The sequence below is a fragment of the Corapipo altera genome, unplaced genomic scaffold (assembly GCF_003945725.1).
Source record: "Corapipo altera isolate COAL_440 unplaced genomic scaffold, ASM394572v1 112, whole genome shotgun sequence".
In the NCBI taxonomy this organism is placed as follows: Eukaryota; Metazoa; Chordata; class Aves; order Passeriformes; family Pipridae; genus Corapipo; species Corapipo altera.
Genome location: NW_020884899.1, coordinates 5,405,490 through 5,425,856, shown reverse-complemented (window position 1 = coordinate 5,425,856; position 20,367 = coordinate 5,405,490). Strand labels below are relative to the sequence as shown.

The 20,367-nt window shown below is 52.1% G+C and overlaps 4 protein-coding genes across 8 annotated transcripts; 2 read left to right on the top strand and 2 right to left on the bottom strand.

Annotated features, from left to right (window-relative positions):
- The first annotated feature begins 774 nt into the window (after nucleotides 1–774).
- On the top strand, nucleotides 775–12,510 carry LOC113949813 (fatty-acid amide hydrolase 1-like). 3 transcript variants are annotated; one of them, XM_027648845.1, is made up of 4 exons: nucleotides 775–1,133; nucleotides 4,118–4,226; nucleotides 4,481–4,831; nucleotides 12,495–12,510. In XM_027648845.1, the coding sequence occupies exons 1-3, from the start codon at nucleotides 933–935 to the stop codon at nucleotides 4,594–4,596; spliced, it is 426 nt and encodes a 141-aa protein (XP_027504646.1). In that variant the 5' UTR covers nucleotides 775–932; the 3' UTR covers nucleotides 4,597–4,831; nucleotides 12,495–12,510. The 3 variants fall into 3 exon arrangements, 2 of the variants coding, with proteins under 2 accessions (XP_027504646.1, XP_027504647.1); XM_027648846.1 differs by having other exon boundaries at nucleotides 775–1,812; XR_003528580.1 differs by lacking the exon at nucleotides 12,495–12,510 and adding an exon at nucleotides 3,608–3,647 and having other exon boundaries at nucleotides 775–1,812; nucleotides 4,118–4,820.
- NSUN4 (NOP2/Sun RNA methyltransferase family member 4) lies at nucleotides 5,864–7,942 on the bottom strand. The gene is made up of 4 exons (XM_027648843.1): nucleotides 7,825–7,942; nucleotides 7,292–7,457; nucleotides 7,072–7,196; nucleotides 5,864–6,290 (listed from the first exon to the last, which is right to left on the bottom strand). The coding sequence occupies exons 1-4, from the start codon at nucleotides 7,848–7,850 to the stop codon at nucleotides 6,017–6,019; spliced, it is 591 nt and encodes a 196-aa protein (XP_027504644.1). The 5' UTR covers nucleotides 7,851–7,942; the 3' UTR covers nucleotides 5,864–6,016.
- On the bottom strand, nucleotides 10,597–11,889 carry LOC113949814 (cytochrome b-c1 complex subunit 6, mitochondrial). Its single transcript, XM_027648847.1, has 4 exons — nucleotides 11,780–11,889; nucleotides 11,666–11,686; nucleotides 11,313–11,474; nucleotides 10,597–10,849 (listed from the first exon to the last, which is right to left on the bottom strand). Exons 1-4 carry the CDS (start codon nucleotides 11,801–11,803, stop codon nucleotides 10,817–10,819), a joined length of 240 nt encoding a protein of 79 aa, XP_027504648.1. The 5' UTR covers nucleotides 11,804–11,889; the 3' UTR covers nucleotides 10,597–10,816.
- Nucleotides 11,895–20,267, top strand: LRRC41 (leucine rich repeat containing 41). 3 transcript variants are annotated; one of them, XM_027648838.1, is made up of 10 exons: nucleotides 11,895–12,245; nucleotides 12,325–12,411; nucleotides 12,912–12,982; nucleotides 13,752–14,880; nucleotides 15,298–15,543; nucleotides 16,327–16,491; nucleotides 16,716–16,814; nucleotides 17,303–17,474; nucleotides 18,300–18,375; nucleotides 19,562–19,674. In XM_027648838.1, exons 1-9 carry the CDS (start codon nucleotides 12,119–12,121, stop codon nucleotides 18,337–18,339), a joined length of 2,136 nt encoding a protein of 711 aa, XP_027504639.1. In that variant the 5' UTR covers nucleotides 11,895–12,118; the 3' UTR covers nucleotides 18,340–18,375; nucleotides 19,562–19,674. The 3 variants fall into 3 exon arrangements, with proteins under 3 accessions (XP_027504639.1, XP_027504638.1, XP_027504640.1); XM_027648837.1 differs by having other exon boundaries at nucleotides 11,898–12,245; nucleotides 17,303–17,425; nucleotides 19,562–20,267; XM_027648839.1 differs by lacking the exons at nucleotides 11,895–12,245; nucleotides 12,325–12,411 and adding an exon at nucleotides 12,511–12,839 and having other exon boundaries at nucleotides 17,303–17,425; nucleotides 19,562–20,267.
- Nucleotides 20,268–20,367: the final 100 nt, after the last annotated feature.

The following is a 20,367-nucleotide window of genomic DNA, read 5'->3' as shown; positions in this document are numbered from 1 at the left end:
TGCCTGCTGAAAATCTGCCCTTTGAAATGCCAAGTCAGTCTGGACACAGCTAACCCTGCCTCTGTTAAACATTTGCTAAGTGTCTAAAGGGCAGGATCAGAGCATAAGTGCCAATGTGCAAGTGGAAGTGGGAGGCCAATGCCCTGACACTTCCCAGCACAGGGAAAAAACCCCTCCCACATCTGCTCAGCCCATCATAGAGGTTCTGGTGCTGTCACACAGGCAAAGAGCCCACCTCTGTCTCAGGAAGTGCTTGCGTGGGTTCCTGGAGGTTGGAGAGGGCTCGGTACTGTCACAGTGCTGACCCTGTTCATGTGTGCCTTCCAGAGGCACCTGCTGCAGCCAGAACCGTGGAGCAGGAGCTGGAGGGGCTGCAGGCATGTCCCCATGCAGTGCCATAGCTGAGGAGGCATCCTCCAAGGAAGGTGCCACTGGAAGGGACACAATAAAAGGCTGGCTTAATTTGTTACCACGCCACTAACTCCCGTCAGCTCCAGACTGTTTCTGCAAGGACACCAAAGACAATTTTGTTCAGAGTCCATAAATTTCCCTAGTTAAGAACTAAGCTAAAAACATTCCCTACTGACACAAATTGTGACGGAAAACAACAGTGAACTCTTATAACTGCTAAGAACAAACATGACAATCAAAAATTGAGCACTAGAGGACTACCCAGCCTTGAAGGGAGAGGGCTCTTCAGCTTCCTTTCCATATCCAGTTCCACACTCCACTAGAATCTTGCAAAGTTTTGTAATGCGCAATCCATAGCTGCCCAAATACTTTTTCAAAGGGAGAACCTGTAGGGAGCACCCACCATCCAAAACCAACAGAGAAGACTGCAGACAGACCATGGCTGATGTTGGCTGGGTTGTTTCCTTCAGCTAAGTGTGTGGCTCTTGGTGCTTGTAGTGAGAGTCATCTCTGCTGGAAAGATGTCAGACACCAGTATTCCAACGTCTGGTGGAAATAGTTTGCTTCTGGCCTGCAAGCCTGTGGAATTTTCCACTCCTGAAGCAATACCAGCGTCATGGAGTGGAACAGCCTCTCCCAGTGCATGCAGACATCACGGCAATGCTGAGCACGGACCTCCTGCAACAGCCTCTGGCCACCATGGGAGCAGCATAAGGGATTTGGTGAGCTGAGGGTACCCCACAGCTGTGCATCCCCTCGGCATACATTCCCCATCCCTGTGCAAGGAAGTCTTGCAATTTCAAGCTGTTTTTTCCCCTTTTCCCATTGTCCTCTCAGGCTACACAGGAAACAGGAGAACGGCTATTTCCTTGTTTCTTTTGTTCAGTTGATCCCTTATCCATTCCCAGTGGAGAGCTTCCCACAGCCCAGAAAGCCCCTATAAACCTAACACCCCAAGATTCACTTACCAAATATTGCCTTTTTTCCGTTTCCTGGTTAATCATTCTCCCTTGCACGCTCCACAGATGGCAGCTTTGCAGGGGTCAGCTTCAGACTGAACTATTTGAACTATTTGCTGACCCAAGACAGCAGTGCTGAGAGGAGGGACGGGTCTGGGGAAGCAGGAAAGGTCTTCTGCTCCTGCCTTGCTTTTCTTTCTCACTCCATCCCTGGAGACCCGAAGGCCACATCATGATCCAGTAGCAGCTGAGGCAGCTCCTGCCAGAGAGGAAGGTGGATACTTCTGCTGCCCTCACGCTGCTTGGCCGGTCAGTGGCAGCTGTGGTGGTCTGGAAATGGCTGGGCAAAAAGATGATCCAGAAGAGAATGGAAGAAGCTCAGAAAACCCGGCATGAAGGTCTGAAGAAAATGGCAAAGGCTGTCCAGCAGTTCAGGGAGCAGGTAACCAATCCTTCTGCAGGGTCTGAGTCCCACTGGGGTGTCTGCTGACGTTGTCCTTCAACTCCTCCTTCCAGCTCATGCCCCCATAGCTTTTATAAGAAGGAGCTGTGCCAGCAGCCCCCAACAAGAGGAAAGTCTGCCTTGAGAGAAGGGGAGATCACAGCTCTCCTCGGGCTGGAGGAGATGAGGTGGGAGTCTACAGCCAGGGGGATGTGAATTACTCACTAGGAAGAGGTTTTGCAGAACACAGATGAAGAAGCACTGGACCTTCATTGATCCAAAATTCAGTTCTTTCAAAATCTGGAAATGTCTCTTGCCTCTAAGAAGTAAGAAAGCTTTTGCCTCTTCTTAACTCTAAGTTTGCAGATCTGTCCATACCCCTATATCTTTGCCCCTAAAACCTGGCTTCTGGATGGCTTTTGAAGAATCTTCAAAAGAGCTTTCATTAGCATTCCCAGCAAGTGGGACCTCCCAACCCATCCAGCTGCCAAGAAGATGTCTGGTCTAACTTAACACTAATGAAGATACGGCATTCAGTGCCCCCTGGGAGCAACCGGGACATGACATGGGGATGAACAAGGTAGCTAGGCATCCAACCAGCATGGAAGTGGCCCTGAATTCCTACTGCAACACTCATTTCTCAACACCTTTTCTTTCTCCTCCACTTGCTTTGAATATGTACTGGATAAACCAGCTCATATTTTCACAGGTAACATACCTGGAGATAAAGCGTACCCAAAGCAAGCCCCAAATACCAAGGCTAACTGAAGAAGGCTCTCACACTGTGTTTATCTGGGATGAATATTCCCTCCCTGAACATCCACTGATGGCTTCACTTGGACAGCAGGAGACTGGGTTTGATCCTGAGCTAGTGCACCTATGGAGTTGCATTTGTGTCAGGGAAGAGAAGGAGCATCCGCCTGCCCTCCAGCTTCTGTGGGCTGAAGGAGGAAACAGCTGAAGATTTTTAGAGGAAGATGAGACAGGATCAGAAACTGCTGCAGCAAATAACTGAGGGCATTTCCTTTCCCTCTGCTGCAGACCAACTTCAGAAGGTTTTTTCACCTCTGTCCTTTGTAGCAGTGATTGAATCTACTGGTGTAGAGAGGCTGTGTTCTCTCTGAAGGGCAAGATGAAGAAGGCTGGAGAGAAAGGCAAGAGTAGACATTTGGGAAGGGGAATGTATGGAAACTGTAAGCAGCAAACCAGAAAATTAGTTGCTCCCTAACACCTGGAGCTTTTGCCCCCTTCTGCAGTGGGTGTCAGCATGGGGGCAGATCTACCCCCAGCTGGGTGGGTGTCACAAGTGAGTGGTTTAGGTCACTTAAAGAATTACTGTCAAAGGCATTGGAAAAGGGGGCAATACCTTCTCCTCTAAGTGTCCATAGTTGGGGTGGACTGGATTTACAACAGGCTCTGACCTGCTCTCTGCAGGGGTTGTCCTTCTATCCTGGACATGGCTTCAGCCTTTAGGCACACAGCTCCCTAATGCTGCACTGCCCTTAGTGGTATCCTGGCAGGACTGAGGGATTTGGATAGATAAGGTCATACAGGAAGCCTGTGGAAGAGAACAAGTACTAAATCCAGAGTACTCATCAAAGAAACCTTCTCTCCAGCACTTCCAGACATTTGCTGCTAATTGCTTGGCCAGATGCCAAAGGAAACTTTAGATTGTAAAAGCTGTATTGTTTTAAGTAACTGCTAAAATCACCAGGGCCTATCAACCCAGAGGCCTATTTAAGCAATTCCTCCTCCTCTTAAAGCTTAAATATGTTGCTATGATTTCCACTTGCAGGTCAGTGAAGGAGATGTGGAATCATAACCATCAAATTCAGGTATTTTGAAGACTTTCCTCTCTGGCATCGTGCTACAAGTTGAGGCTTTATGGCAAGTGCCAGGTTGGAAAGTCATCGGTTTGGAATGGGGTTGTGCAGGAGAGGAGGTGCTGGGGAGGAGACAGGACAGAGAGAAAGGCACAAAAGAGACAGGAATGGGTAGATGGGCTTTTGGGTCAGCCCAGACAGGACTTTATCGGTTGCCCACAAGGTTCAAGCACAAACATCCATGTTCAACAGTCCCAGCACAACAAAGGCTGTCCTGGGAGAAGGAATGGCTAAAGAGGGACCTTTCCAATTCCTGGCCACATGCTGTAGAGGCAAACATGCATTCCTCTGCCTCTTCCCTCAAGCACTGCTCACTGCTGCTGCCTCCTCAGTTGTGCCAGAGCCTGGTGCACTCCCTGAAAAAGCTGAGATGCCCCAGGCATGGGCATGGGCTCCATGTCATCTCCCTTCTCCTCCCCAAGGTGTACTGCTCCGAGTTCATCACCCAGTGGAAGGAACTCCATCTGGACGTTGTGCTGTGCCCTGTCCTGGGGCCTGCCTTCACCACGGGATACCCCGGGAAACTCTTCAGTAAGTGAGTCTGGGACCTTCCCAGGAGGGACCACAGTGGTTGAGACTGGAGAGAAACAACCGGTACCAGGGAGCTTCACCACCCACCTAAGCATTTTATGGGAATTAGGAAGGAAAAGTAACAACCATAAAGCTATATGAGCAGGTGGAGACAGACACACACTTCTCAGGGGCCTCAGTGAACATGGAATGTGTAAGCTTGAAACAAGACAGGAGGCTGTGACTGGCTGGATTCTCTCTTCTGCTGCTCTCAGCTGCCATCTCCTCCACGATGCTGTACAACATCTTGAACTTCCCTGCTGGGGTTGTACCTGTCAGCACAGTGACAGAAGCAGATGAGGAAGAGCTGGAGCTTTTCCAAGGATGCTGAGATGACCCCTGGGACAGGAAGCTGAAAGAGGTACGGAAAGTGGTGGAGCACACTGATGACTGACATTCAAGTAACAGTTTCACTTGAAGAGCAGGGCTTAAACCACAACCTCCCCACTCTCTGGGATGAGCCACGTGCCTAAACCAGGTTTCCAGAACTTGCTGGAAGTCTGAGCCCCCGGGGTAACCCCTCACTGCTTGTGTGCCTTGCCATGGCAGGAGGAGCTGTGCCTGCAGTTCATGAAGGAGGTGGAGACCCTCAGCCGTGAGAAGAGAGGGGCATAGCCCCCATGGTCCCCTCAGGGCCAAAGGGACAGCACTGCACGACTGCCATTGGCAGTGCAGAGACTACAAAGAGGGAAGGAGGAAGGAAACACCATTTCCTGACCTCTCTCCTTGCCAATAAGCACAGATTCTGTAATGAACCAGGATGCCATGCAGAGAGGAGGACTGGCTTTAAGCTGGGTTCAAATGATGATAAATCTATGCACTGCACCTTCCTGCAAGGATGGACATGGGTGAGTTTTCACCCCTTCACCCCCATTTCCATCGATGCTGCCCCTTGCAGAAGCAGGGTGGTGCTGAGAGAAAAGGGTTACAAAATCTCTAATACTTTCTTGTTGACACTGGAGTAACTTCATATGGGCTGCCCTGTGAGGGATACAGCCATGTCCACCCTGTCCATCACTGTATTTTCCTCACAGAAATCAAAATGTAGCTATTAAGCAACTCTTATCATAAACTCCAGTAATCATTCACTGATGGCTATGGTTCTATAACTAGTTACTATTCAGAATCATACAAACACCTGCCCCTCGAACATTAAATGGCATCTTGCATGGGAGCATTCACACTTTCCCGCAGCCTTCCTGTCTGTGAGGGATAGCAGCAGTCACTGGCCTTTCCACAGCACCAAATCTCCAGCATCACAAACATATTTTCAGCCTCACAGGAGGGGCATTCTTAGGAACCTCTGATATCAGGACCTCAGGCTGCTCTTTCTGAAGGCAGGAGATAAGCAGAGACAGATGCAACTCATTTATGCAGATGGTGAGATCTGGGACAAAGACTGAGATCCCCAGATGGTGTTTGTTAACCCAAACCTGCTCATGTAGGATCAAAGCAGTCAGACAGGAGGGAGAAAGCAGCACCCACACAGGGCCATTTATCCTGCCCCACACGGATAAATCGCTCCCTCTGATAAGACCTCTCTTTCCTAGATTAAACACCTCAGTCTCAAACAGATAAAATATTCAGGAGACTTCACAGCAGGTCTTTCTCATTTATTTTCTATGACTGCAGTAAAAAAGCGGACTTCCTTTGGGACATTTTAAAAGGAAAAATAAATACAAAGCAGTTGTAGTTTCTCTGGAAATTTGGGGTATTTCCTGACAGCAAACAGACATAGTCTGTTGCCCCTTCTACATCCGACGTAATTTGCAGAAATACATAGGTCCAAAGTTGGCTGTGAGGTGAGGCAGAACAAGCTCCCCCAGCCGGCAACCTGAGAAGAAGGAAAACGTGTCCTGGAAGAGCGTCCTAAAGTGGCTCAAGTCCTCAACGTGGACACTGATGTTAAACTGGGTTTCTGCAATTTCTACCGCTCTCTCGACCACACACTCGTTCTGCAGCGGGGAGAGGGAGCACGTGGAGTACACCACATCTCCTCCTGGTTTGGCAGCGAGGATCCCAGCCCTGCAGGCAAGATGAACACACACATTGCATTGTCACAGGAAGAAGAGGAGTGTGGGGCACAGGCACTACTACCCACCAAAACTGGGAAGCCAAAAGGTGACTCATAGGAAGTGACAGACAAATCTTGAACTCCACAGACTCAGCAGTCCGTGTCACTGCAACATGAGGACTGTTTTAGGCCAGGGCAATGAGTCAAATGGATGCTTAGATTGATAATGAATTTAACACGGGAGAGATGCTACTGGAGAGCAGCTGGAAGGTATAACCCTGCAGTCATGTCCAAGGGAATGGGATACGAGCATGTAGAGGGGAGGAGACTCTTGCAGTACAAGCACTGCTATGGGACTCTCTAATCCGTTTCCTTATTATCACAGCACGGTGAGTCCATCCAGACTTCCCAGCAAAATGGGGTGATGAAGCACCCCATGTGCTGGGAGATGTGGGCACTCAGGGATCCTCCAGGGCTGATCAGTGGGATCTGGGAGACCATCACCCAAAAGGACAACACAATACCTATCATGTTGCTTAGACCCTTCTCCCTAGCTCCTACAGCTACTGCTGGGGACAGGCAGGACCTGTGATGTGACCAAGAATATTTGCACCTTCTTACGCTTATATTATGCTTTGATGCATTCCAACTATTGCTCTTCCAGAAAACTACACGTGGTTTCCACATTTCCCAGTTGGGGACAGACAAAGTAAAAAGAGGTTTCAGTGCTGGCCACGGAGAGCTACGACTGTAACACAAACAGCATGAGCACACAGCATCGAGCTCACTCACATCAGCAGCTGCAGCTGCAGCATGGGCAGCATCTGACGCTCCTTGGTTCGCCTCTTGTGGAAGATGTTGTTGTCCTCCTCCATGGCAGAGTGCCTGTCCGTCGTGCAGGGCACATCCACCAGCACCTGCAGCAGCAGAGATCCCTGTCAGTCCCATGCCCAGGTCGAGCTCAGTGAGTCCCCTTGTGCAGCTGCCCCGTGCCCACCTCCTCCACCCTCACCACGCACAAGCAGCTCCCGGTGCCTGAGCACGGCTGTGCACCACAGTGAACTGTAATCATCTGGCTGCTCTGGCATTTTGGGAATGTGCAAACAGTCCCAGAGATGGCGGAAAACATCTCACACTTGCGCATGTCCTCGTTTAATGTTCCTCCTCTGGGTGTCTGCCTGGAACACATCACAGAAGCACACACGGCCAGTGCTCCTACAGCAACACCTCCCAGAGCATCAAACCCAGCCCCTGAGGCTGGACATGGCTGAGAAAACAGAATTATTTAATCTTCACACTTAACCCCTTCCAGCTGATGGACAAGAACACGGTATTACACAGGCAAATAAAAGTACAACTCTGAATGCACATATGCACCGTATCCTGAAGGAAGGGATAGCAGGAGGAAATATTATTCCCTATGTGTCTTAGTCCTCTCTCTTTCTCTGCATTTAAGATTGTGGAAAACTACACAGTTATACTGTAGGATAAGCTGCTGCCTTCCTCAAAAAGAGGGTTTATCTTCACCAGTTCCCAATAACCTACCTTATGGAAAGTGCCACCTTCCACATCCTGCCAGTCCCTTCCGTCGTAGGACGTGACACTCACAGTTTCCCTGACTTCTCTGGGAACATACTTATGAAGGATCTGGTGCAGCCTCTTTGTCCGAGAAATGGAGACATCGTTGGCTGCCAGATGCCCTGCAGGGACACAACAGGAACACTGGGAATTGCAAAACCACACCTGATTCTCAACTCTTATACTCAGAAATGATTAACAGTCAGACATTAATGAGCACAGCACACTCTTCCAGCCCTGTTTAAGGATGGGGAACAAGGGAACACCCACCTCCACTCATACAAAGCCCAGTCTGCAGCAGAGCCAGAGTCTTGCCACCCGGAGCCGCACAAAGGTCAAGGACAAGGTCATCCTGCTGCACATCGAGTGCAAGGACGGGCAGGAGAGATGCTGCATCCATGAGATAATAACCAAGGAGCCCCAAAATGTCTGGCCTGGAAATCACCAGTTTGTATAACACAAGAAAATGTGCAAGGGGAAAAGAAAAGAAAAGAGCAGTTGGAAGTGAGGACTGGGATGTAGGGAAGCAGCAGCCCTCAAGGCTGGCAACAAGAGTGGGTGGTCTGTCCAGGGATGTCTCACCGTGCAGGGCAAAAGCGTGTGATGTCACCCCTGGGGAAGGTGTAACACTTGATTTTGGGGCTGATGGAGGCACGAAACGGTGGCGATGTCTCTGCCTGTGTCATTGTCTCTGCCTGTATCACAGTCCTGCCCTGAACACAGCCCTCCTGGGAGCCTCTCACTGCTTCCCTCGCAGCCACACCCCGCTGTGATTGCTGTGCCTTTTGGAGGGCTTCAGAAACGAAATCGGTAGCATTCAGCAGCTCCAGCTCTTGGGTGACGTGGTCGACAGCAGAGAAGTTGTTGAGGAGGGCACCGTACTTCTGCTCACAGAGCAGGCCAGCACGGACAGAGGGCCACAGCTCCCCCAGGTGCAGGCTGTAGCTCGTGTCGAAGTGGTGCAGGGCCAGCCGTGTGGGTGGGATGCGGGGGGCCGTGGTAGCCTTGGGGGAAAAAAAATACCAAAGACATTAAAAGACAAAATAGTTCAACATCCCAGTACCTCCATCCAGCCTCTATGTTTTTCCGGGAGAATCCAGCGCTGGATTCTGTGCTGCCAGAAGTCGACGAGGCCTTTCCACTGCCCCTGAAGGTGGCAGGGACAGGTGAACCCCTATATCCACAGGCTGGTGGTGCCCCGGAGCACGAATGTGACAGGACTCGAGGAAAAAGCATGAAGCTGATTTGGGAGAATTTTAGGTTAGATATCAGGAGGAGGTTTTTCACCCAGAGGGTGACTGAACACTGGCACAGGCTCCCCAGGGAAGTGGCCAAGCCTGTCTGAGTTCAAGAGGCGTTTGGACAATGCGCTCAGGAACATGGTGTGATTCTTGGGGAGTCCTGCACCGGGCCGGGAGTTGGACTGGACGACCCTGATGGGTCCCTTCCAACTCGGCATATTCCACGATTCCATGAATGGCCGAACGATTCCACGATTCCATGGATGGCCGAAAGGGGCTGGGTGCACGGGGTGGGCTCGCGGGGAGAGAACGGCCGCGCACTGAGCAGCGGAACGAGGGTGCAGCGAGAGGGGCGAAGTGGGGAGGTCAGAGGGGGGAACGGGGTGCAAAAGGGTGAGCGGGGAGAGACGCGGGTGCGAAGCAGCGCGGTGGGGGTGCGGGTGCGAAGGGACACCCCCCCCCCCCCCCCCCCCCCCCCCCCCTCCCCGCTCCCGGTCCCCGCCGCACCAGCGCGGCCGCCGCCCCCCCAAGCAGCGCCGCCATCGCTCCCCGACAGCGCCTTCCGGGGCGGGACCCGGGAAGTGCTCCCGGCCAGGAGGGATGGGGCGCTGGGAATCCGGGTCTGGTGGCAGCGGGCTGTACCTAAATGACCTTTGAAGTGCCTTCCAACCCAACCGTTCTGTGGTTCCGTGATTACTCGGCTGGGTTGGGGCTGGGAAGGATCCAGCAACAAACGGGCTTTGCGGCAGGAGAAACGCGCGCCGTGCAGCTGGACCTCGCACAACAAAAACTCCTGAAAGTAACATTACTCTTACCCCAATAAAAATCTGTTTCAGTCCTCTAGGGATTAAGATTGAAATCCCCCAGCAAAAAGACTATGGACCACTTCATGGGTAGAGAACAGCCAAGTTAAAAAGGTGGCAGGTTTAATTCCTCTTGGAAGAACAGCTGAGAATTTTTCTCAGCCCTGTGACATGTGCTAGTTTTTCTGCTACTGAACATCCTGCTCACAAAAGGAAGAGGAAGAGCACAGACAGGACAGTCCCAGGTGCCCAGAAGGGGCTGGTGACTCACAGAGAAAGGCTTTATGTCCCCCAGGTGACCCGGTCAGGGTTTGAGAAGGTGAACCAACACCATACACCTCCACAGCCACATTGTTGGTTTCCTGGGCAAGGAGGTAAAGCTGGCTGCAGCCAGGAGGCTCTTCCAGCCACTGGCAGCAGCAGGAGACAGTGAGGGACAGGTGACAGCCTTCTCCCAGGGGTGAGGAAGGAAGTTTTCTCTCCTAGAAAAGGGTCTTGAAAATAATCTTCGTGGCTCCAACAGATAAATTCTTCCCCGTGGGACTGGGCTGCAGCTGCTGCATATCATGGCTGAAAAAAAAGGACATTCCCACAAGCGAGGATGACTCTCTCTGCTAAACTGGGCTCTGACACCGATTTCACCTTAACCCAATGCAAATCAGAAGCACAAGAACCTGGAAATAAACAGAAAGCACTTCCATGGGAACTCTGAACATTTTAATATGGAAAATTACAGAACATCAACACGTTTTTTTTGCACAGCTTCACATCTTCCAGGAGCACAGAGGCAGTGACACGCTGCCAGGAAGCCGTTTTGTTGAAGCTCAGCATGGAGGATGGACGGCAGGAAGCAGAACTGTGATCCAGGAACTGCTGACACCGGCTGTGGAAGCAGGTGGACGTTCACGCCCACCTTCACTTCAGTTTACTAAAAAGTTTGTGAGCAACCTGGAAAAGAGAGAGGGAGAGAGACCTCAGTAATTTGTGGTTTAGGGATGGAAACCAGCAGAGTGTTACCACCTGCCTCTTGGTTTTCTGGACCACCAATGCACACAGCCCTGCAGCCTCCCCCCAGTTCCTCTCGTGGTTCTGCAACAAGTCACTCAAGAAAACTAACGAGATGCAAAGCTTCAGCTCAGGTTAAAAAGGCTAAACTTTAAAATGTCAAATACAAGACTGAAAGAGCCAAGTGCCATCTGCAGGCCACAAACTACGGGTGTGACTTATTTAACTGAATCCCAGCTGGATCTGATGTAACAGGAAGGAACCAAGCATTTAATAAGAAAACACAGTTTTTCAGAGCTCCCTCTGACTGAAGAGCTATCACATGTCACACTCGACCTGCCAGCACTGCCAGCAGCGCGGCTGAAGGCAGCTCCGCCCCCAGCCCCAGCAGGGACGCCGCACTCACACAGTGGTCCCTGGCGTGCAGGAAGTCGAAGAGCTCCTCCGTGCACTGCTCCTCCGTCTCGGACCGGGAGGACACCCTCGCGTCACACAGCTCCAGCCGCTCCCGCGCCTTCACGCATTTCTCCGTCTGCTCGCAGTGCTCCCGCACCGTGGTTAAGGGATCCTGCGCACACGGGGCCGCGCTGAGCACCCGGACACCCCCACACGCCGCTTCCCCCCGGGCCCCACGGCTTCAGGAGGGAGCCACGTCGCGGCTCGGGCTCAACCCCCCTCCCCACCGGGTGCTGGGCCTTCAGCACAGCCCGGCCCGAGCCCCCCGAGCCCGGGAGTCACCGGCGCGGCCACCCGTCTTACCACCAGCTCCTCCTCTTCCTCCTGGGGAAAGAAAAGAGAGCACAGCGTTACGGCCGCCCAAACGCCCCGTGTGCGCCGTCCCCCGAGCGGATGGGAGGAGGATCCCCCGCTCACCTCGGGCTCCCCGCCGCGTCCCATCGCGCTGCCGCCGCACAGAAGGACTCCGCAGGGTCACCCGCCGGAACTGCCCCTGCCCGCGCCGGCAGCGGAAGCGCCGACTCGCCAGGGCGAGGCTTCCCCCCGCGGCGCGGCCCTTCCCAGCATGGCCGCCGCCGGCTGCCGCGCCCCTGACAGCGCCAGCACGGCCATTGCTGCACTCACTACCCGCTTTATCCTTTCTCCCCGGGGCCCGCTGCCTTGGAGCCGGCTCGGCCCGGCCGCCGCCCGCCCGTCCGGCCCCGCCGCCCGGCGCGACCTCCCCAACATGGCCGCCCGCTGCCGCCGCCTCCCAAGATGGCGGCGCGGGGTGGGCGGGCGGTGCCCGAGGCGGCGATGGCGGCGGAGGGGCCGCGCAGCCTGTTCGCGCTGAGCGCGGCCGCCGTGAGCCGCAGCATGGGCGCCCTGGAGCGGGACGTCTGGGGTAAGGCGCGGGCGGCGCGGGGCGGCGGGGCGCGGGGCCCGGGCCTGCCCGCACCCTGCCGCCCTCTCCCTCTCCGCAGCGCTGCCCGGGCACCTCCTGCGGGGGCTCCTGCCGCTCCTCACCATCTTCCGCCTCGAGCGGGCCGAGGGCGCCGCGCGGAGAGCAGGTGACACCGCCCGGGACGGCGGCGACCGCGGGCGGGACCCCCGGGGCGGGAGGGATGGGGCCCCCAAAGTGATGGGGTGGGAGGCTGCGGGGATGCCCCCAAACCTGGAGGGACGAGTCCCACACTAGAGGGACCCTCCGCTGGAGAGGGGAGCCCCGACCCAGGGGGGTGAACCCTCTATGCAGGAGGAATACCCCCAGAGCACCGTCCCTGCCACCGGGGCTGGGACAATCCCTTGCATCCAAACCCTCGTGCTCTGTCCCACACCCCGGCAGGGTTCCCGCACCGCTGCGGGCCCTGCTGTAACTTCGCTCCTTTTGAGGACGAACAAAACCTGACATTTTTAACTCGTGCCCCGTCAAAGGCGGCAGTTTTCCCCCTGCCTGTCCTTGTGCCGCAGGATCTGGGTCTGTGCTCCCGGCACCCCGGTGAGCTCCAGGGCAGAGCACTGGGATGGGGAGAGGGGTGAAAGCACCCCGTTGATGGTTTTTCCCCCCCAGGCCTCTCGACACAGCCCATCTGGCGCCAGCTGTGGGATGATGTGATGAAGACCAGGCCGCCCAACTCAGAGGTGAGGAAATGCTAAGGTGGGAGAAGAGGCACAACACAGGTGCCGTTTTCCATGAGGTTTTGTTTCTGGCCACTTGTAAGCGATTGCTGGCACGTGTTTATAAGCGTTCATAGAGCTCCAGACCAAAGTGTGACCCTGGTAGCACAAACATTTTGGGAAGCAGGGTTCATAAAAGGAACTGAAGTGTGCAGCCACACCCGTCATCTCCCAACAGCAAGTTTGCCAAAAGAATAAATTCTGTCTTCAGAGATTCTCAGGGAAACAAAGGATAAAACCAGTATCTTATGTCGTGCTTACACCTATGCTGGTAAAAACTGTGCTGATGTCTTAGAAGGCATGAGAAAAATACTTACAGAAGACAGTGAGTTTGCAGAATGGTTTTATGTAGGAAAACTGAAGCAGCTTCATTGAGTCATCATCGTAAAAGAATCATTACCAGGCAACTTAATGACAGCCTGTAAATAGATGCTCAGGAAGAAAATTGCCGATGACGTGGTTTTCAATAGGCAAAAATCATGGCTCAGCTTCAAACCACTGAATATGTTTAAACTGGGCCAGAAGCAGAATGAAGAGAGCCATGGGAGTAAACTCGGGTTTTCAAAGAATACACTGAGGAAGGATGTTGAGAAGTAGAAAGGTGGTCTCAGTGGAGGTAGCAGGAGGGGTTTTTGGACACTGCATTTACCAGGTTAGCAGACAGCAATAATTTATCTTAAAAAGAACGAGAAAAACGCTGAACTTTTTGTTCCTATGCCGTGTTCAATTGCAGAATATCACCTGTTGGAGGAAGAAGTTCCTTGAAACGTTCTTCTCCAATGTTCTCCACGGTGTCTTGGACGTTTCCTCTGACTGGCGCCTCAACGACCATCACTTTTCACCACTTCTCCACAGCTCCCCGCACGTGTCCCAGCTCACCCTCTGCAACATGCTGCAGGGTGCCGTGGAGCTCGCTGCTGAGCACAACCACAAAGTGCTGGAAAACCTGGCTGGCTCCCTGCGCATCCTGAAGTTCCAGCACCTCCTCTCCTCCGACCAGTCCATCAGGCGTTCGCTGGTTTTTCTCCTCCACCGGCTGATTCACCATGGCTCTGTCAGCCAGGTGTCCATGTATTCCTGGCCTGTTCCTGACACGGTTCTTCTTGTTCTCATTTTGAGCATGAGCGCTGGGTTTTGGCGCTCAGGAAATGCCCTCGCTTATCAGTGTGGCCTTTGCAGAGAGGACAGAGCCCCAAGCCAGGAGTTGGTGCAGGAGCGAGCAGAGAGGGGCTGTGACGCTGAGAGGGAGGGGAGCAGTGGTGAGAACCAGAAGGGATTCCCCGGGGCCCCAGTGGAGGCTGGTGCTCACCTGAACTCTGTCCTCTCTGTCCCAAGAAGTCCTCCCCTGCGAAACCAACCGTGTGAGGAGGCCAGCAGCGAGGGGCCCTGTGACCACACCAGCATTCAGGGGGGATCTTCCCCTCGCTGTGGCTCAGGGCAGCTGTCCTGTCACCCTGTTCTTCGAAAGACACGCAGACAGCTGAAACCCGCAGCGGGGAGGAAACGTCGCTGCCTCAGACGGAGCAGGGGACCCTATGCTGACCCAGAAGATCTGTATGATTTTGTTTTTACTGTTGCTAGAGAGGGTAATTCAGGGCTACTTGACAAAACCAGCACCACAGAGGACGAAAATGCAGAGAACTGGACTAGTTCCTCCCCTGGATCTCCATGCACTGGCCGTGCTGGCTGTAAGAAAAGAGGAGGACCTGCTGGGATCTTTTCTCTGAAAGCTGCTCACCGCTTCCGAAGCGTGTCCACTCTGGAATTGTTCTCCATTCCTTTGACTGGGGAGACATGTCGGACTCTGAGTAACCTGCTGAGCTCCTGGGTGTCTTTAGAAAACTTGGTTCTGTCTTACAATGGTCAGTGCTGTGAACAGGGCGTTCCTTCCAGCCCTGCCCTAATGGTCTGACTTACTGCTCGGGTGTTACACTGGTTTTGTGTTTACTGGGAGGGGCATTGTAAGAGTATTGGTGCCTCATCCTGGGTGCCAGGAGAGATGTTTAATCAGTGTGAGGAATTGTTTGAGGGAGAGGATGGGGCCCTTCTGCTCTAGAACCCCCTCAGCTTTGTGCTTAAACGCCCTTCAGAGAGGGTGAAGGGAAGAGCTGGATCTCCATCCCCCACGTGCACAGTGTAGCTTTAGAACACACGGATGCAGCAGTCAGTGAGTTTAGCCTTTGACTCGGGTTGCGCGGCTGTTGGTGCAGCTCCAGCTGCGTGTGCCTCGGTGTCTGTACGGACACAGCTAACACCTCTCTGTACCAATGCTGTTCCAGGCCTGGATGCCAACATCTGCTGCATCCTCTCTGGGCTCCGGGCCCTCTCCCGCCACCCGGGCTGCCGCCTCCGTGTGCTGCGCGTGAGCGACGTCTTCTCCCACATGCCTTGCATGGAGCTCGTTCGCTGCATCCTGAGCGCCTTCCCACAGCTCCACACGCTCTCGGTCAGCTTCGACCTCAAAAACCAGCCGGAGGGGAACAGGCCAGAGGGAAATCCAAGTTGCAGTGAGGTAGAAATTCCAGGTAGGAATCATCCTCCTGAGTGATGACCAGGACTTGGCAGGCAGATCCGGCTGTAAAAGCTTGGCACACGCTTCACACTATTATGGTGGTGTGTTATTAGGCAATTACAGCCTTTCTGATTTAGATGTTGCAGTTTGTCACTTCCGATCTGTGAGGTGCTCTGTGGAGCCTGAGTCTTGGAGAAAGCTGTATGCCAGCCTGCTGCAACATCAGCTTCGTACAGGGCCAGTCATAACCTGCTGGCTGTGACTGCCCAGATCTGTAAATTAATTGGGAGCTTCCCTTTTGTCCATGCCATCGACTGTGAGGTTCTAAGCCTTAGACAGATCCTTAAGCAGAGGGAAGGCATCCCTTGATCATCTCAGTACCACAGAAGGTAGCAAAGCAGTGGCCAAGCCTCTGGGTTACAGCCTGGGAGCTGTAGCAGCATGTGCTCAGCTCACAGGTCCCCGTCACCCTTATTGGCCCTTGAATGGCCAGAAAAGCAGTGAGCAAAGTGTGAGCGAGTCTGCAGTGGGCTCAGCAAAGAGCTGTGCTCCAGAGAGACACTGACTGGTTTGTGCCTAAAGAGTGACCTTTTCTCAAGCTTTATTTCACTGCCAGAGCCCTGTAGAAATTAGCAGCCCTTTGGTGTGGCAGGAGTCCTGGAATAGGCCGTAAGTGACTGACATTACCATAGGTCTGAGTTGCCAGGGAGCTCTGTGGGGCAGGGCACGTTGCATAGGCAATTTCTACCAACCTAAATGATAGTGGTGTCATTGTTGCTTGTTTTTCTTCCCTTAGAAAGCTGCCTGGAGCAGCTGGAGATCCGATTCCCCAGGGAACCTCTGCACACCATGTTCCTGCTGCCAGTGCTCAAGGCATCGAAGTCCCTCCAGCAGTTGTCCCTTGACAGTGCCACGCTGCCCTGCTCTCAGGAGCTCGGGCTCCTTTTGGAGGCACTCAAAGGTACCCCTTGGGCAGTGTCACTGGGGCACACACAGTGTAGCTTTCTTCAGTCTGGACATCCTTGAAGTCTCCTGAGAAAAGGAAATGGGTGTCAGACATGGTTCCTTTTTAATCACCCACAATCCAGCACAAATTACCTACAGTCCAGCTCAGTTTCTGGGTGTTAGCTGGTAGCTGGGTCAAGGGTGTACAGTTCTTTACCTGAGAATTTGTTTTGCTTTTAGAGTGTACCCCAAATTTGAAGAAACTGAGCTTTCATGATGTGAACCTGGCTGAGCACCAGAAAGAAGTTCTGCTTTTGCTTCAGGATCCCGTCCTGCAAGGTACAGCAAACTCCTGGGTGCTGTTGCTTGGAAAGATGCTGCCAGTGGCTGCTTTCAGCCGGCTGACATTTAAGAGGCGATCTTTGGACATGTAAGGTTTAGCCAAATGTCAGCAGTCCCTGGAGCAGATCTGTAGCTGCTGGCAGAGTGGGAACGTGCCTGGTTCTTTGTGCCAGCAGGGCAGAGAAGAGCAGCTGCAAGGCTGATGTATGGTGCAGAGAAGAGTCTGTAGTCTCAGCAATAAAACAAAGATTTTTAACCCGCAGAGCACATCAGCCTTTAACTGGGTCAGCTGGCAAAGCCACTTCCCTGGGTGTGATCTCAGCTGTCTTCCTGACAGAGCAGAAGTGCTGTTATATGCAATCCACAGATGGAGTAGCTTTGTTATTCCATATGGATTAGGGACTGGAGCTGTCTGCAGAATGTAATCATGGAGTAATGAGGCACAGGAAGTACTCACATGTACTGTCAATCCATTTCTTCCACAGAAATCACATTTTCCTTCTGCCGGCTGTTTGAAAGCTCCACTGCTGAGTTTCTGTCAGAAATAATCAATACAGTGAAAAGAAATTCATCCCTGAAGAGCCTCAAACTGCCCGGGAATCGCCTCGGTGCGTACTGTGAACACTGCTGTGGGGCCTTAGACCAGCTCTCTTGGAGGTAACTTCAGGGCTGGAGTCACTGACAGCTGGGGACACTGCAGTGCTGAAATTATCACATCCATGAACAGAGTGCATTTAGCTCACAAAGGAGCACTGGGTTCATTTTTTAAAGGCAAAATTTCAGTTGTGATCAGCAACGTACCAAGGGCCCCAGTGCCCTGCGGGCATTACAGTTGCTTTTCTCTGCAGCAAAAGCAAATATCAGCAGGTCTCCAGATTTGACTGAACACTGATCTTCCTCAGGCTCTTGAACAGGAACAGATCCAGCAGCACATGTTCTGCCTCTCATTCAAAGGCGCAGATTTTGCCCAAGTCTGGGCATTTTGTGTCTTAACAGCTGTTGGCAGCCACTGGAGGGATGGGAACAAGTAAAGTTTGTGACTAAGTGGAACTGAATTTTGAGAAATGGTAGGCTTTTTGGATCAGAAGCCAAGTAGAAATGTTTGAGAAATTAATTTCAGGTGAATCCAGAATATTCTTTTCTGTTCTTTTAATGAAATAAAACAGAAAAGCTTGGCATAACCTGAATACACTTAATTTCTAAAACAAAGCTGCATATGGACTTCTCAAACAAAACCAGAATTTTTCTAGTGAAACAACTGCCCTATGAGCAGATGTCTTCATTGCCTTGAACACTGTGCTCAGGGGGATGAATTCACTTTAGGCCACTTAGGGGGACAAACTGAGAGTGCAGAGATGGGCCCTTTGTGCTGTGTTCACATCATTACAGCCTCCTTTCTGCACTGTTATCCCAGCCCTGTGGCCATTTAAAATTTCAAGACAGTTCCCAGTTTGCATCTAAGTGACATTTCTCCCCTTTTAGGGAATCACAGGCTGGTTGCCCTTGCAGACATTTTCTCTGAAGATTCCTCCTCTTCTCTTTGCCAGCTGGATGTCAGGTATTCTGCTGCAATAAACACTGAATTTCTTGTCTGGGGAGGGACAGAGCTGAACTGGGCTCTGGCATCACAAGAACCTGAGCATGGTTTTGTTCCTTCCTTGAGGGAATGTATGCCCAGGAAAAGCTGAGTACTGCAATGGGCACATACAGCCTCAGGAACCTCCAGCATCTCTGAGGCATCTCACTGTTCCCTTTATGAGTCAAGCTCCATCTTAAAAGCAGCTTTGGTTTGCTGCTCCCTTGGGAGGCTGCTGCAGGCCCTCCCCAAGCTGTAGGTAAGAAGTAACATCTCTATGTTTATTCTTAGCCATCAGTATGAACAGCTCTGTTTCCACTGCCCCTGTGGAGGGAATGTTGTCATTGCCTGTCAGATCCTGTGGAGGCCTCTACATTCCTTTCCTCATCTTTGGTCTTTCATCTGAAGTGCTGCTCTCTTCTTGAGCCTGAGTGGCCATAAGGATAGGCAGTAACCTTCATGAAGTATGTGGGGGGTGGCATTTCTGCAATATTAACAACTGCATTGCGTGATTCTGCCCCCACCCTTTCCTTACATCCTGATAGCTCAGGTTGCAGACACACAGGCTTGACAATTTATTTAACCATGGCTACTCCTTCAGCAGCCTTGAATCCTGATTGTTACTGTACCTCTGACAGATTCAAGCCCAGCATGCAACTTGATATTTATTTACGCATCTGTGCAAGGGAAGTGACCTTTGAATCTCCTAGAAACACCAGGACCTGACATGTGCTCTTCAGATTTTCTCAGAAGGAAGACATAAATGATCACTTACTGCTGAGGCTGCTGCTGGGACTTGTAGGTTGGGGTAAACCCCTTGGTCCAGGCAGTTGACAGCTACTGTGAGACTGAAGTGCTCCTGGCACTGCTTAGCCAGCAGCTTGGGTCCAGCAGCATTCTAAGGCCACATCTAGATCTCCTTAAGTGAGTGGTAAGGAGGATAATGAGTTTAACTTGTCAGTGGTTATCACCTTAGTTTTAAGATGTGTCCAGCCCTTCATATTACTGTGCTTCAGTTTTGTTTTTCACACTTTGTACTGCTCGAGGTGCACTTAGCCTTGAAACATCCCCACGTACCTGCACTGGCAGTTACTAGAGGGAACAGTAATTTAAACTGCTCAAATTATAGACTCTTAATGACATTTTTTATCTTTCTTTCCCTGGAAAGCTCAAATTGCATCAAACCTGATGGGCTCCTGGAGTTCACAAAGAAGCTGGAAGGCCACATCCAGCAGAGAGGGGGACAGATTCAGTTCACACACCTCCGCCTCTTCCAAAATTGGCTGGACCAGGACGCAGAAACAGCTCAAGAAGCTCTTCGGCGTCTCAAAGCTGTGTGCAGTGTGGTCAACGACTCGTGGGACTCCTCCCAGGCCTTTGCTGACTACATCAGTGTCATGTGATGGACACAGGAGCAGAGAAAACCCATCAGCTTGAACTAAGCAGATTGGTCCCAGGCCAGGACAATTGATTTCACAGCACAGGTGGGGGTTTCTTCCCCTGCTTCAAGCAGTACAGAGTTGTTCTTGTCACTTTTCATTTGCAGGGGTATGACAGTGAAGTGACCTCATGTGGGTCAACAGCTGTATTTCCAGGTGATCTAAACTCTACCATTTTCCTTTGAGTACTTTAAGTGGGACATATATCAAAGGGGCTTCTGTGACTTCCTCCAGATTTCTGAGCAAGCAGTTATTTATTTCACTGGGTGTTGTGACAAATTTCATGTTGTTTCAGCCAATGTCTCATCCATAACCATCTCTGTTGTGGGAGAGACTAAAAAGCCATCTGGTTGTGGTCCTTGGCAGCCAGCTCTAGGTGACCCTGCTTTTGAGGAGGGCTATTGCACAGTATCACCTGAGGTCCCTTCCAACTTCAACCATTCTGTGAAATAAGAACTCCTTCCTCCCCTTAAAGGGAGTAGAAAATAATCTTAAACAAAGCCCCCAGCCCTTTCCATTTGGAAAATTTTACTTT